This window comes from Natrix helvetica (assembly GCF_964273705.1).
Source record: "Natrix helvetica genome assembly, chromosome: 13".
Classification (NCBI taxonomy): Eukaryota; Metazoa; Chordata; class Lepidosauria; order Squamata; family Natricidae; genus Natrix; species Natrix helvetica.
This window is the reverse complement of record NC_138557.1, coordinates 5900749-5916856: the sequence shown is the minus strand read 5'-3', so window position 1 is coordinate 5916856 and position 16108 is coordinate 5900749. Positions and strand designations below refer to the sequence as shown.

Sequence of the window (16108 nt, the reverse complement as noted above, 5' to 3'; positions counted from 1 at the left end):
GAGTGGCGTTTGCAGTTTATCTACTTTCTCTTGTCAGTTTCGGTGGGAGGAGTGTTGTCTTCTTGGAAGTTCCTTGAGTTGGGATTCATTCATTGAGCTCCCTGTATGCGATTGGGCTTTCTTGAGGATCTTCCTACGGCCTCCTCACTAGATATCCTCGAGCCAGTGCGCACATGTTCCCCCATGCTGCCTGAAAGGTTCCTACACAATTTGCTTCTCAGTCTGTTTACTTCCCATTCCTTGGAATTAGGTGCTGGTTTGTGGAACTTTCAAGGGGATGAAAATCAAGCCAGGATCTGTGGGGAAACCAACACCCATCTATGATACTCAGGTATTGTTACCTATTAATACTCAAGGAAAAGGGGAGGGGGAGGCAGAGAGGGAGCAACTGGTAAGGCTGAGTCCAGTTTCACCGGTTTCCTTTGTTTATACCCTGGCTTCTTTCTGGGACAATGTACAGGTCGTCTTTCCCTTATGACCACACTTGAGCCCAAGATTTCTGTTGCTAAATGCGACATTTCTTAAGTGAGTTCTATCACCTTTCTTGCCACAGTTGTTAAGTGAATCATTGTGATTGTTGAATTAGTAATACGGTTGTTAAGTGAATATGGCTTGGGTTATGGCCCACCAGTGGAGCTGGCAGCAGTGAGGAGGTTGGGGAGGAAGATGGGCCAGTCCTGGAGTCTGCGGAAGGCTCTGATAAGGGCTCTGTGTCGAAGGCAGAGAGGGGGCCAGAGCCGTATGCCAGTTATCAGCTGCCTTTGGAGTCAGACATCAGGGAGGCAGAAGAACAGCTGGAGCCTGTTCCCAGTGTGTGCATGCGCAGAGCTGCCAGACGAAAGGAACAGCTAAAGAACAGGGGTCGACTTGGGAGTAAGGCCACAGGTGGACGATGCGTGGCCTCTCCCAGGGGAAATAAAAGAGGAGCGAAAGGGGAGTGGAGTTTGCAGGAGAACATTAGTTCACTTCATTGGTTCGTGACTCTCCGAGGCTCCTTGCCAAGTTCTGCAGATATCGGCCTGGCAGCTCTCCAAGCCAGAGAAGGTCTGTGACTGTAAATCCTCCTTGAAAGACTTTGCTGGATGCGAATGAGCAGAATCCACAACAAATTAATAAAAGGGGGTTTTATCGGGACAAGGAGTTTCTTTCCTGCTCTTGGGAAGTCTCGGTCAGAACAGCTTTCCCATTGAGTTTGCTTGCCAGAAGGTCGCAAAACGGGATCAGGCGACCCCGGGACGCTGCAACCGTCGTAAATATGAGTCAGTTGCCAAGCATCTGAATTTCAATCCCATGACCCTGGGGATGCTACAACAGCCAAAGTGTGAAAATGGTCCTAAGTCGCTTTTTTCCAGTGCCACGCAATGAACGGCTGTAAGTCGAGATCTTACCTGTACTTGTTTAATAAAATTCATTTTGCTGTTTGTGCTGAAGGTAATAGATGGAAACGGCAACATTTTACCTCCTGGGAAAGAAGGAGACATCGCTCTCCGGATTAAACCAAGACCATTCTGCCTCTTCACTCAATATACAGTAAGCACTTATCGTCCGCGGGAAAATCAGGGGGGGAAAAGGCAATTAAGTCACTTGAGTGTAACTTGTGGGAGTTATTAGACCGCGGAGGGATGCTCACTGTTGCAGAAGATATGTCCCACCATGACATTATCATTTAACGACCTCATAATCCCTTGCAGGGTGGAGTCTGGGCATCTGAATGGGGCTAGCAGAGTGTTTAAGTTCTGTTCTGTTCTATCCTCCTTCCTTCTTTCCTTGTTCTGTTCTGTTCTATCCTGTCCTCCTTCCTTCTTTCCTTGTTCTGTTCTATCCTGTCCTCCTTCCTTCTTTCCTTGTTCTGTTCTGTTCTATCCTGTCCTCCTTCCTTCTTTCCTTGTTCTGTTCTATTCTATTCTTTCCTCCTTCCTTCTTTCCTTGTTCTGTTCTATTCTATTCTATTCTATCCTTCCTTCTTTCCTTGTTCTGTTCTGTTCTATTCTATCCTATCCTTCCTTCTTTCCTAGTTCTGTTCTGTTCTATCCTCCTTCCTTCTTTCCTTTCCTTTCCTTTCCTATTCTATTCTATTATTCTATTCTATTGTATTCTATCTTATCCTATTCTATCCTTAGTGCTGGGCAGCGGCTTCAGATAATTCATAAAGTATTTATCCAGCCGTGAATTTTGAAACTATCTACTCTTAGATAGGAGTAAATGCATCATATGGTTGTTTATTGAAACTCATAAAATGATCGCGCCTGAAACATTTAGCGATCTCTACCCTGCCTCACACTGCCCGAAGCTGGCAGAGTCACATCTTTCTAAACAGTTGATCGCATATCCAGGATGATCAAGAAAGAACAGCTTCGACCCTCCGTGGGGACTTCTACGTCACTGGGGACCGAGGATTTCAAGACGAGGACGGTTACATCTGGCTGGTAGGGAGAAGAGATGACATCATCAATTCTGCCGGGTAAGGTTAATTCACCCGAGCCCCAATCGCACAACGCTTTTTTTGTAAGAAGGTGGCTCAGGGGCTAAGGCGCTGAGCTTGTCGATCAGTAAGGTCGGCAGTTCGGCGGTTCGAATCCCTAGTGCCGCATAACAGAGTGAGCTCCCGTTACTTGTCCCAGCTTCTGCCAACCTAGCAGTTCCAAAGCACGTAAAAATGCAAGTAGAAAAATAGGAACCACCTTTGGTGGGAAGGGAACAGCGTTCCGTGCTCCTTCGGTGTTGAGTCATGCCGGCCACATGACCACGGAGATGTCTTCGGACAGCGCTGGCTCTTCGGCTTTGAAACAGAGATGAGCACTGCCCCCTAGAGTCGGGAATAACTAGCACATATGTGCGATTGGAACCTTTACCTTTTTCTCGTAAGACTTCTTCACAGGCCAAGGAAATGCAATTCTTCCTTTTCTCTCTCTCTCTCTCTCTCTCTCTTAAAGATACCGCATCGGACCGTTTGAAGTGGAGAATGCTTTGATAGAACACGATGCAGTGGTTGAAGCAGCCGTGGTCAGCAGTCCAGACCCCCTCCGTGGCGAGGTAAAGAAGGCTGAACGTACGCAACCAAACTATAGGTGGTCCCTGCGCTACGACCACAATGGAGCCCCAAAATTTACGTTGCTAAGGGAGACATTTGTTGAAGGGAATGTTGCCCCATTTTACGACCTTCCCTGCCACAGGTATTCGGTGCATCGCTCCAATTGTTTGTTTAGCAACAGGGCTGTTAAATGACTCTAGCTTGGCTTATTGGGTAGCCAAAGGTAAATTTGTCAACAATTAACCTGAACGCTCTATCAAAGCAAAGAAATTACCGTATTTTTCAGAGTATAAGATGCACCTTTCCCTCTCCCCCCCCCCCCTAAAAGAGGGTGAAAATTTGGGTGCGTCTTATACAATGAATATAGCCCCACTCGCCTAACATCTCCCACCCTTTGGCCTCTGCCTCCCAGCAATTTACCTCCTTGCAGCAAAGGGGGAAAATGGGGCTTGCAGAGGCTGCAATAGGCTACAGCAATCCCTGCAGCCTGAAACAGCTGATGATCGGGAGGCCTGAAACAGCTGATGATCGGGAGGCCTGAAACAGCTGATGATCGGGAGGACCGCTTAAACTAAAAGTGGAACTTGCTGTTTGCTCCACGAGGCAAATTGCTGGGAGGCAGAAGCAGATTTTTTGTGTGTGCTAATCAGGCTGTTTGCTGCAAGGAGGTAAGCCGATAACTATAAATGCTTATAGAATGTTCAACTTATTAGACTTATTTTTTTAGAGTGCTTTATTGTTGTTCTAGACAGCTTAACAAAATGAAGAAGCTTTTTAAAATAAATGCTTGATTTGAAGAGGCCCGGCGCTATTGTATCTTCCTTTAAGAGAAGCAATCTCCAGATATTTTTTTTAAGTTCAAGGTTTTAATGTTGGAAAGTACAAGCGACTGCGCCCCAAACACTTAATTTGGCATCTTTTAGCTACAGCGGTACACATTCCGCATTTTTTAAATCTGCCCAGTTTTTTTTTTCAATTTGTCATCCTCTTGATCCAATTTCTTACCTTCAAGGTGGTAAAAGCCTTCGTAGTTTTGGCCCCGGAATACCTTTCCCACGACCAAGAAGCCTTGATTGAGGAACTACAGGACTACGTCAAGACGGTCACTGCCCCATACAAGTATCCTAGAAAGGTAAGCCGTGATTTAGCCATGTGGCTTAGCCTTTATCTACCCTGTTTCCCCCGAAATAAGACCCAACTGGAAAATAAGCCCTAGCAGGATTTTTTCAGGATGCTCATAGTATAAGCCCTACCCCCAAAATAAGACTCCGTTAAGATCGTCAACCAGACGGATGCATTTAGTACATTCAGGACAATTCGTTCATTAGTTCGTTTCAGGAGTGTGAAGATCTGTCCGTGAGTCTCAGAGACTCTGTGCCAAATCTTTCCTTGCATAGCACTGCGTTTGGAAAATATTTACATGGCAGCTTTCCAAGCTAGATAAAGTCTGGGGTCATAACTTCAAGTTTGAAAGACTGTTTGATGAATGCCTTTGATGAATGCAAAGGAGAGGAATTCACCTGCGTTTAATAAAAGGGGTTTTGTCGTGACCAGGAATCTGCTTCGCATTTTGGGGGAACCCTAGGTCAGAACACAAAGGCTCGAGTTTAAAATCCCGCTAAATAAAAATGAAGGCAAATTGACAGGAGTCTGATTTGATAGTTTGAACCGAGATGTCCATTCTTTTGTCCCGTTTATGAAATGTCAAATGCAGTAAATGGATAACCAAGAAAGCTTCTGAACAGCCTGAAAACAGCTGTTGGGGCCTAGAACATGGCCTCATGCAAACCATGTTTTCAAGCTGTTTCTTAGCTTTGATTCGTATAAATCAGGGGGTTTCCAAAGTTGGCAACTTTTAAGACTTGTACTTCAACTTCCAGAATTCCCTAGCTATCCTTTATACCAAGGGGGGGGGGGGGGTCTCCAAAGTTGGCGACTTTAAGACTTGTGGACGTCAACTCCCAGAATTCCTCAGCCAGCATTCTCGGAGTTGACGTCCACAAGTCTTAAAGTCACCAAGTTTATGGACTTCTGGTATAAATCAAGGTTTTGAATACTGACAGGCAGACAATTGGTGATTCTTTTAACAGATGCAAGCCGTACTCCAGTTATTCCCCCGGGGCGAAAAGCTGCGTCACACGTTATTTGTTTCCGTCGCACACTTTTGCAACTCCCGAATTCATTCCAGCTGTCTGTACCAACATGTCCTCTCCTCTTTTGCCATCCTCTCATTTCTGCTCTTGCCCAACAGATGGAGTTCGTTCCACAGTTGCCAAAGACAATCAGTGGGAAAATCCGAAGAAACGAATTACGCAAGAAAGAATGGGGAGAAGTGTAGAATTCCTCGCCTGTTTTACTTTCCAAGCAAGCAGCCGTTCCGGGAATAAAAGCGCTTGTGCCGTTACTCTCCCCACTTGGAAATTGAGAGTCCTGAAAAATGCACAGATGCGGTCCCTTCTGTGGGCTCTTTTGTCAAACAAGCACTCCCTGCTTACTTATCGCTGGTTTATACAAAACCCCAATGTAGCTGGCCAGGTTAAGCAACAATGCAACTCTGGTTCCAGATGTTGATTTTTCAGTGAAAAAGAACACCGAGTACCCTGGAGAAAGATCCAAACACATCGTATCTGTCCTAGCCCAGATGTTAATGGCATCATCAACCTATAGGGAGCTACAATGACCAAGCCAGATATGTAAACAATATATTAATCCGAACATTCTTTCCAATCCCTAAAAAACAAAACTTGATATGAGAACACAGGGACATTTTGACCAACTCAATTAGAATAGAATAACAGAGTTGGAAGGGACCTTGGAGGTCTTCTAATCCAACCCTCTGCCTAGGCAAGAAACCCTGCACCACTTCAGACAAATGGCTATCCAACATCTTCTTAAAGACTTCCAGTGTTGGAACATTCACAACTTCTGGAGGCAAGCTGTTCCGTTGATTAATTGTTCTAACTGTCAGGAAATTTCTCCTTAGCTCTAAATTGCTTCTCTCCTTGATTAGTTTCCATCCATTGCTTCTTGTCCTGCCCTCAGGTGCCGTGGAGAATAGTTTGACTCCCTCTTCTTTGTGGCAACCCCTGAGATATTGGAACACTGCTATCATGTCTCCCTTAGTCCTTCTTTCTATTAAACTAGACATCCCCAGTTCCTGCAACCGTTCTTCATGTTTTAGCCTCCAGCCCCCTAATCCTCTTTGTTGCTCTTCTCTGCACTCTTTTCAGTCTCAACATATTTTTTACATCGTGGCGACCAAAACTGAGTGGCCAAGTGTGGCCTTACCAAGGCATTATAAAGTGGTCTTAACCCTTCACGTGATCTTGATTCTATCCCTCTGTTGATGCAGCCTAGAACTGTGTTGGCTTTTTTGGCAGCTGCTGCACACGGCTGGCTCCTATTTAAGTGGTTGCCCACTAGGACTCCAAAATCCCTCTCAGTTACTACTATTGAGCAAGGTACCACCTATGCTGTACCTGTGCATTTCATTTTTCTTGCCTAAATGTAGAACCTTATTTTTTTCCACCATTGAATTTCATTTTATTAGATAGTGCCCAATGTTCAAGTTTGTTAAGATCCTTCTGTATCTTAAGCCTATCTTCTGGAGTGTTGGCTATTCCTGCCAGCTTGGTGTCATCTGTAAATTTGATGAGTTCCCCATTTATCGCCTCGTCCAAATCATTGATGAAGATGTTGAAGAATACTGGGCCCAAAACAGAGCCTTGGGGTACTCCACTGCATACTTCCCTCCATTAAGCAATGATCATATGGATTTCCAAAGCTAGATTACCAAAAAAGTAGAATTGTAATTTGTTACAGTACAACAGTGTTTCTCCACCTTGACAACTTGAAAAGGTGTGGACCTCCAGGTCCCAGAATCTCAGCCTTGCCCTGGAGAACAACGGCTCTCAATCTTTAAGACGTGTGGACTTCGACTCCCAGAATTCCCCAGCCAGCATGGGGAATTCTGGGAGTTGAAGTCCACACCGCTTCAAGTTACCATGGCAGAGAAACGCTGCATATATTAGCCTCACACTTCCACTCTGCTTCCCAAAACCAATCCAGTCATGTTAAATAGGGGTAGTCCTCAACTTATGACCCCCAATTGAGCCCAACATTTCGGTTGCTAAGCGAGAGAGTTGTTAAGTGAGTTTTGCTCCATTTTGCGACTGTTCTTGCCACAGTTATTAAGTGAATCACTGCCGTTGCCAAATTAGTAACACGGTTGTTAAGTGAATCTGGCTTCCTCATGGACGTTGCCGGTCAGAAGGTCGCAAAAGGGGATCACGCCACCCCGAGACGCTGCAACCGTCGTAAATGTGAGTGATTTGCCAGGCGTGACCTTGGCCGATGCTACAACGGTCGTAAGCGTGAAAAACACTCATAAGTCACTTTGTTGAGTGTTGCTGTGACGGCCGCTAAATGAGCTGTTGTAAATTGAGGACCACCTGAGCACCCAGTCTGGTTCAAGCCATTGGTGAGGTACCCTGCTCTCCCTCCCTATCCTCCTACATGATAAACGTGCCTCTAAAAGGACTATGAAACAGTGAAACTAAAAGCTTCTTCAAACTTCTTTCTGGAACGATTCCCAGAATCGTGGAAATAAAAGGTTAACAGATTCTTTATTTTTTTGAAAAAAAATTGATTAGGGAAAAGTTGGGCAACATCAAACACTGTCTCATGTTTGAATGAGGTGGGCGAATGAAACCTAATAGATTTCAAGGCAGTTGGACTCTGCCCTCCATCACTCTCATCAGCTCGGATCATATCTGAGGATCTCTACAGTCAAACAGAGCCCCTTTGCAGTTCAAAGGTTGCACAACTTTCAAGCTTAGCTATTAAGATTGTTGGAGATATCCTTTTCAGAGTTACCTAGCACGTTGTGAAAGCCAAGCCCTCCATCTATATATATAAAAAACGGCTCTGTGTGTGTGTGTTTTCCAGCATAACTCTGGAACGCCTCGAGCAATTTCAACCAAATTTGGTACACAGATGGCTTACTCTCTGGAAAGAATTATTGTGGGGGTAAGGCACCCTTAAAACCCCTCGGGGTGGTGGTGTTCTGTTAACATACAGCCTGTTGTGCCTTAAAACGGCTTCTACTGTACTGCCGTAAAATGGCTTCTACTGTGCAGTGCAGTGGAGTTGCTATGGTAATGGCTTCACAGTACGCTTCCTGTGATAAGGGGGGAAATCCAGCATTAAAAATTACGTTTGGTCCGGACATAAATAAATACCCGGGCAACGCCGAGTTACTGGCTAGTAGGGAAAAAAAAAGATTTAATTTTAACTGCATGCATTTCAGCTAAGTAGCCAATTCCAAATTAAAATAATTTCATCAATCCCTCCTCTATCTTTTGGATGCTGAAAGCATAATCACCATTGTGAATGTTACAGCCCAGGCAATAGCCCCCACACCATAATCCATGCCAGCTCCTTCTGAATTCCAGAAAGATTCGACAGGACGTTCTGTTCACGGCATTTCTACAATTTACTCATGGAGCAAGGCTTCAGATATAATTTGGAAAGTGCCTCACCATACCCAAGAAAGTGAAAGCAGCACCCTGTCTTGAGACTCATTAAAGCAGCTGCCTCGTTTTCTGGAATTTTACTCCTGCTGTACTATGGAAATTTGGAAACTGTTAAAAAGCACACCGGACACGATCTCAAAGAAACCAGTTCTCCCTTGTGGGAAGCGCCGTATTAAAATGGACAAACTTGACTTCGTCTTTTGGGGGAGGAGTTCATTTTATTTCATTTCCCAGAATCCAGAATGTTTTACAGGATATTTTAAAAGAACCTTTTAAAAGCACGGCTGTGCAAGTTTTACAAGCCAGTTCTTTAAAAAGCAATTGCGCAGCAGCCAGGCTTACAGATTTAAAGTATAGACAAACATGATTCCTAAATAATAAAAAAAATAGGAGAAAAAAGTCAAACTTAGACAGCCAAGAAAACAGAAGAGAAAATATACACTTAAAAGACAAGATAGTTGGTGGCACTGCATTCAGACGAGACCAGATGCTAAATGCACCCGCAGTTTCAGTGATTGTACTAAACACGATTACACTTTGTAGAAAAGAAAGCTAAACTTTTCAAAGGTTGAAATATTTCATTTCCCCAATAAAAGGCAGGGAGAAAAAAAACACCCTCTGCCTAGGTTCGCATGGAAGGCCGGAGATTCAGGCACTTTGGTTTAACATTTCCCAGGGAGGGGTCCTGAGTTTTTAACGGCTTTAAGCCCCCGGCCCCTAAAGTCAAAGTTGGAAGGGCCATTTTCTCCTTTAGAAGCGACTGCTCCCATCGGAAATAGTTGCAGCCTTTCGTATTCCTTTCGCATTTTCTCACCGGGCAGCTGTAAAACGCTTTTCCCTGATTAGGGCCGCCGTTTGAAACATTCAACCTTCTAGCTCTTCGGCCACAGCGGCATAATGGAGGAGTCACCCTCCCGGTTTCCGCTACCCGGAAAGGTGGGTTGAAATTGCCCGGAGAGCTCAAGAAGGCGGGAGAGACGATGCACGGATTCGCCCCAGGAGACAGGAAGCTGCTCGACGTTGAGCTTCCGTCCTCGTGGATGCTGAAAGGCGTTTTTTTGCTGGGTGGCAAAGATCTGGGGCTGGAGGGCTTCCTCTTGATGGCCTCGGTCGAAGAGGCGAGAAGATTTCTGCCTGGTGGGTTGAGGGAAGAGGCCTCTGCCGTTAAAACCGGGAGCTTAAACCCAGAAGCATCTGAAGGTTCCTTGGGAGCTCGACCTGCATTGTAAATAGTTGTATTTGGACTTTTGTAGACAACACATGTTGAGAGCTCTCTACTCGGACGAGCGTCTACTCTATGCCCATCTCCCCGTTTCATCAATTTGTCTTTTGTCTCTAATGCGTTCTTAATCGGGGGGTCATCGTTTGACGGCGAGGATTCTGGATCCGAGTCGTCTTCCTTTTCAGGGATGATGGCGACGTCCTCCCAGTCGGCCAACATAGACAGACAATCTGGAGTGGTGCTGATGTCGGTCTCGGAAACGTTGATGGTGGAGAGAGTTGTGGGGACCAAAACTAGCCTTCGGTTGGGCGTAGAAGGGTTTGAAATGAGTTGGCCCTTGCCTCCCCAACTATGAAGGCCTGAAGGCCTACAGCAGGGGTGCTGAAGATTACCCAGAGGCCGGCGGGGTCTTCCGATGGACGAGGATAGGTCCTGTTTGGTGCTACTATGTTCATCAGCCTTTCCGCTCTTTCTAGATGCAAGAGGGGCATCCTCAAACAAGCCCATGTGGACCGTCTCTTGTGGTAGGTCTTCCTCTTTTCTCTCGCTTTCAGGAGGGACTTCCTTTTCGCTTTCGTCCAACGGTGGCGCTTTGACAAGAGAGTTGGTTCCCAAAGGGCCACCGTGGATGGGTTTCCCACCCCCAAATCTGGACAGGGAATTCTTTGCCGGAGTTGCCTAAAGATTCCATAAAAAAGGAGGTCAGCCAATCTCCTGGCCAGCGTCGCTTCAAACAAGATCCCAAGTCAAAAGTTCTGTCCATAAAAATCTCGCCGGGTCAACGTTGACCAGTCACGGGCGCCAAGGAGAAAATCCACTAACCTTATCTAATGATTTTGTGATTTTCATTACACACCCATCACGAATCATCTTCCAAGCCAGGCGAGCCGTATTCCGAGAATCGTGCAGGCCTGGAGAAAACAGGAGGTGACATTGCTAGTAGAAAGGACTACCGTATTTTTCGGAGTATAAGACGCACTTTTTCCCCCCTAAAAGAGGGTGAAAATTTGGGTGCGTCTTATACACTGAATGTAGGCCCGCCCACCTGCCGGCCGCCACCCTTTGGCCTCTGCCTCCCAGCAATTTGCCTCCTTGCAGAAAACAGCAAACAGCCTGTTTCAGCTTCAGCTTCAACACTGTCTGATTAGCACAAGCAGCTGATGGTCGGTTGGATCGGCCTCCCGACCATCAGCTGTTTTAGGCTGCAGCGATTGCCATTACCTATTACTGTCTCTGCGCGCCCTTTTTTGGCCTCTGTGTGCCCCATTTTCTGCCCACTTCTATCCCCGCTGCCCAGAACGGGTGGGAAATAGGATGCGTAGAGACCGAAATCAGGGCGCATGGAGGCGGCAATAGGCTATGGTAATCCCTGCAGCCTGAAACAGCTGGTTGTTTAACCAGTAATCTGGCTTGGAGACCTGACAGGCTGATATCTGCAAAACAATGAGTCTTGGAGAATCACGAACCAATTAAGCGAACTAATTGTCTCCTGCAAGCTCCACTCCCCTTTCGCTCCCCATTTATTTCCTCTGGGAGGGGCCATTCATCATCCACCAGTGGCCTTACTCCCAAGTCGACCCTTGTTCTTCAGCTGTTCCCTTCATCTGGCAACTATGCGCATGCGCACACTGGGAACAGGCTCCAGCTGTTTGTCTGCCTCACTGATGTCTGTCTCCGAAGGCAGCTGATAACTGGCATACGGCCCTGGCCCCCTCTCTGCCTCCGACACAGAGCCCTCCTCAGACTCCAGGACTGGCCCATCTTCCTCCCCAACCTCCTCACTGTCCGAATCTGCTGGCAGTTCTGCTGGTGGGCCACAACACTATTAGACTTTAATATATGAAGTTTCCTGCTGGCAACGTTATATATTAAAGTCCAATTAAATTGCACTCAGCTCCAATTCATTTTAACTCACTTCCATGCTTGCCAGCACTTTCCCCGCCTAAATACAAGACTCACATCCCTGTATATATGTATGTATGTATGTATGTATGTATGTATGTATGTATGTATGTAAAATATTCACTCACCAGAGTGCTCCCGTCCTTCAAAAGTGATACCCACGTCTTTCAATGCGCCATTTAAACCCTGTGGCTTCCTAGAATAAAACCTCTGGGAAACAAAAGATGAAAATAAAACCCTCATTATATCTGTTTTGCTCAATTATATATAAATGCCCCAACCCTGGAAGTCTTTAAGAAGATGTTGGATAGCCATTTGCCTGAAACGGTATAGGGTTTCCTGCCTAGGCAGGGGGTTGGACTAGAAGACCTCCAAGGTCCCTTCCAACTCTACTATTGAATTGTATTGCATTGTAAATTGCTGAGGGCTCTTTAGGCCAGAGTTTTCTCAAGCCTTGGCCATGTTAAGATAGCTGGATGTTTCTGGATTAAATTGGATGCCACCCTCCGTGAGAGAGATGGATCGTTAAGAAGTGTGAAATATATACAAACAAACAAACAAATAAAATGTCTATTTTCTTGTCATTATTATCAGCAGAGACAAATACTCTCACCTTGTAAGTGGCCCGTAGGTCAATCCAAGAATTTAAAATATTAGGCTTCCGCAGCTGTTTTCTTTTACATTCATAGTGCAAGCAAATTCCCAGGTCCCAATCTGCATAAAAACAAAAGTTCATAAAGTTTTCCTGATTGTCCCCTCCATAGTTTTTCCACCCTGGGTGTGAAATTTTATTTTTGGGCAACAATCACGATTTCATGCAATAGAAACACGAAGACCAAAAGCAAGAGAAGTGATCTATTTAGCCCTGTCTATTGGGAAGCGTAAGGGACGCGGTGTCTCAGTGGCTGAGACGCTGAGCTTGTCGATCAGAAAGGTCGGCACTTCAGCGGTTCGAATCCCTAGCGCTGCGTAACGGAGTGAGCTCCCGTTACTTGTCCCAGCTTCTGCCAACCTAGCAGTTCGAAAGCATGTAAAAAATGCAAGCAGAAAAAATAGGGACCATCTTTGGTGGGAAGATAAAAGCGTTCCGTGCGCCTTCGGTGTTTAGTCATGCTGGCCACATGACCACAGAGATATCTTTGGACAGTTCTGGCTTTGAAACAGAGATGAGCACCGCCTCCTAGAGTCGGGAACGACTGGCACATATGTGCGAGGGGAACCTTGACCTATTGTGAAGTGTGCATCACATTTATCCAAGTACATAGAGCAATGGAAATCTAAATAAAACCTGCCAGTTTCCTGGGTAGAATTCTGGAATTCATAACTCCTAAACCAACAGTGCTTAGCAGTGCAAATTATTTGTTCCCCTTTTGATGGAGCGCACTTACAGTTCTAATGTCAGATCATGCAATGCGTACAGGGCCAAAGGATTCCCTCAAGCAAGCTTCTAGTCCTTATGATGGTGGGAAAGCCATGAAAATACACAGCGAAGAGGGCAAAAGAGCCAAGGGGAATGCAGAGAGCAGTAGCAGGATTTTCACAAGCACCGTTTGACAGTGGGACAATGAATCAATGGAACAACTTGCCCACCGACGTTGTGAATGCTTCAACACTGGAGGTTTTGAAGAAGAGATTGAACAACTATTTGTCTGAAATGGTATACTGTTTCCTGCCTAAGCAGGAGGTTAGACTAGAAGACCTCCAAGGTCCCTTCCAACTCTGTGTAGAAAAATAGCCAATGATGGCTCGTTTCAAAACCCCAAGCAGAAGACCGACCTGGTTATTATTTGAATATTCCGGAGTCCCAGGTGGAGCCAAAAGTCAAAAACCATCACTAAAATAAGTTTTTCCATTTTGTCACCAGGGGAAATGGCAGCCTCTCATCTTCAGCAGGCCCAGCAATGAAGAACGAGGAAACTTTATCACAGATAAGATAAACAGTATGAATTACCTGACCAGGTAACAAAGGCACACAATTTTTCTTCGGGAGCAGAGCAAGTCGAACCAAAAACAATCTTTTTCTCCTCCTGGATCTTGTGAATCCACTTAGAAAATTGGGATAGGCTTATATGCAGTGGAACGCCTTCATCGACTTGATTCTTGATTCAAAGAAAAAAAGATCTTGCTGATAACATTTAGAATCTAGATTCAGATTTGGTGTTATCGACACTGATATTGATATTTCCGACTGAACCATAAAGTAAAATTCTTGACGCATCGTATAAGAAAGGGGGAAAAAAAGAACCTCTAATACATAAAATGGTGAAAACAACATACATACATACATACATACATACATACATACATTTTTATTTTTTATTTCCAAAACCGCCCACTGGCATTCAATTAATTCAATTAATATACATTAGGGCTGCTTTAATGAATAGAAATGAACAGCTGGAAATAGAAAGGAACAGAAAACAATTTTTAAAATGAATTAATGAAAATGAAAACTTTTTCAGGGGTCGCTATAGGCTTGGAACATCAAAGACAAGTTATATTGTGGTGATAAAAGAAATATGTCCAAGCCAGCAAGCAAATTCCTTCCTTTAAGAACATTCATCAGAAGTTAACTAAGTAAAAATGCTTCAAGACAAAATGTAACTAACAAACTCTGAACCCAATCTATTGAAATTATACCTGTTTTATTCCAGTTAGCTCAATACAAAATTCAGAGAGAGTCGGATGCTCCTGGGGCTGGACGTACATATGAAATTCAGTCTCAATTTCTCCATTTGAGGTGTTCAAGAGAATTGCTGGAAACTCAACTATGCAAACAAACAAACAAATAAATAAAGGTAGTTCTTGACTTACAAGCACAGTTGAGCCCAAAGTTTCTGTTGCTAAGTGAGACATTTGTTAAGTGAGTTTTGCTCCATTCTACAAACTTTCTTGCCGCAGTTGTTAAGTGAATCACTGCATTTCTTAAGTTAGCAATCTGGTTGATTTTACTTGTCAGAAGGTTGCAAAAGGGGATCACATGATCACATGCAACCATCACAGCGGTGGGTTGCAGGCAGTACACCCCGGTACCGGTGCCTGCCGGAAGCAGCAGCCACCGTACAGGAACGGTGCTCTCTTTGTTTTTTCCCCTCAATTCACATGGAAGCAATTATTAAAACAATTAAAACTTGGCTTACTTATTTCTTGACATCTTCGGACATCCTTCCAGCAGGTGGACTCAAAATCAATAATTATTAAGTAGTCAAACAGCTGCCCTGCAACACCCCCCCAAAAAAACATATGATATTATCTCATTGTCATAACCCGCAAATAATAACAAACACTGAATTTATGAAATAAGGGGAATACTCACGCAGCTTGCATTGGTTGCGACTTTGGTCACCGGGAGACGGCTTGGAAACACTTCGAATAATGCCTAGCTGCCTGTCAAACCAACAGATAACATTCGTTATGCAAATTTTACAGTGTTCAAATAGAAGACCTCCAAGGTCCCTTCCAGCTGTGCTATTTTGTGTGTGTGTGTGTGTGTGAGTGTGTGTGTGTAGGTGTAATATGTGAATTTGTGAGGTCTCCTGCGTGAGCAGGCGGTTGGACTAGATGATCTCCAAAGGTCCCTTCCAGCTCTGCTATTCTCTCCCTCTGTGTGTAAGTGTAATAAGTAAAACAGGTCTTACACCCCATTTGGATGTAATGCAAGGCCATTCCTGTTGGTATTTGCCCACTTTGAGAAACTCTGCTCTAAAGGCACAAGAGTTGATGGGGGAAATTCTGAGAGTCTGAAATATCCAAATCTTAAAGTTGCCAAAGTTGGACACCCCTGATTTAAGGTTATTGCATTTTAATGAGTAGGGGGTTCATGCTGCCATGGGGATTCTGGGAATTGAAGTCCAGAAGTTTTAAAAGTTGCCAAGAATTGGACAGCCCTGGTCTAAAGCTACAAAACCTGGCTGGGGAAATTCTGGGAGTTTGAGGTCCTCAAATCTAAAAGGTGCCAAAGTTGGACACCCCTGATCTAAGGTTATTGCATTTTAATGAGTAGGGGGTTCATGGTGCCCAGGGGATTCTGGGAATTGAAGTCCAGAAGTCTTAAAAGTTTCCAAGAATTGGACACTTATATGCCCTACAGCTCGGTGTCCAAACGGGGGTCCGCCTCTCTTGCAGACCCACCCGACCGAAAAGCCGACGCTACCTGGAGCCCCTTACCTGGCCAGCTGCCTCGTCGCCATGGCAACCGCCTCCCCGCGCGCCCCGGCCCCACCCGCTCTCGCGTTGGCTCGGCGGCCGCCGTTTCAAACAGCCCGCCGCCCCGCAGGCCCCGCCTCCTCCTCCTCCTCCCCTCGATGCTTTCGGCCGATCGACTAAGTGGGTCTGCCGCCTTGGTATCCGCATTCTCGCTCGAGGCGCTTCCTCCTCTAAGGCTGAGAATGCGAGAATGGGAAGGGGCGGGGTGGGGGA

General features: G+C 45.3%; 2 protein-coding genes across 3 annotated transcripts in view; one reads left to right on the top strand and one right to left on the bottom strand.

Annotated features, from left to right (window-relative positions):
• The window catches only part of LOC309398532 (uncharacterized protein), a gene marked incomplete at its 5' end in the record, with an annotated part of 36616 nt that extends 31181 nt beyond the window's left edge, over positions 1-5435 (top strand). Inside the window, 6 exons of the mRNA XM_081965498.1 lie at positions 251-331; positions 1432-1530; positions 2334-2461; positions 2934-3033; positions 4044-4163; positions 5283-5435. Coding sequence (XP_081821624.1) covers positions 251-331; positions 1432-1530; positions 2334-2461; positions 2934-3033; positions 4044-4163; positions 5283-5369 — 615 coding nt within the window. The 3' untranslated portion in view covers positions 5370-5435. The remainder of the gene's footprint in view (positions 1-250; positions 332-1431; positions 1531-2333; positions 2462-2933; positions 3034-4043; positions 4164-5282) is intronic.
• A 3328-nt stretch (positions 5436-8763) lies between these two features.
• On the bottom strand, positions 8764-16079 carry ERI2 (ERI1 exoribonuclease family member 2). 2 transcript variants are annotated; one of them, XM_081965756.1, is made up of 9 exons: positions 15992-16079; positions 15006-15078; positions 14830-14907; positions 14330-14457; positions 13641-13788; positions 12303-12403; positions 11818-11899; positions 10610-10698; positions 8764-10465 (listed from the first exon to the last, which is right to left on the bottom strand). In XM_081965756.1, exons 1-9 carry the CDS (start codon positions 16040-16042, stop codon positions 9188-9190), a joined length of 2028 nt encoding a protein of 675 aa, XP_081821882.1. In that variant the 5' UTR covers positions 16043-16079; the 3' UTR covers positions 8764-9187. The 2 variants fall into 2 exon arrangements, with proteins under 2 accessions (XP_081821882.1, XP_081821883.1); XM_081965757.1 differs by lacking the exon at positions 15992-16079 and adding an exon at positions 15857-15958 and having other exon boundaries at positions 15006-15076.
• Positions 16080-16108: the final 29 nt, after the last annotated feature.

Coding starts and splice junctions, on each gene's coding strand:
- ERI2 (XM_081965756.1), bottom strand. CDS start 16,042: ATGCGGATACCAAGGCGGCAGACCCACTTAGTCGATCGGCCGAAAGCA. Junction 14,908..15,005: donor TCGCAACCAATGCAAGCTGC/GTGAGTATTCCC, acceptor GGGGTGTTGCAG/GGCAGCTGTTTGACTACTTA. Junction 11,900..12,302: donor ACCTACGGGCCACTTACAAG/GTGAGAGTATTT, acceptor TTTGTTTCCCAG/AGGTTTTATTCTAGGAAGCC.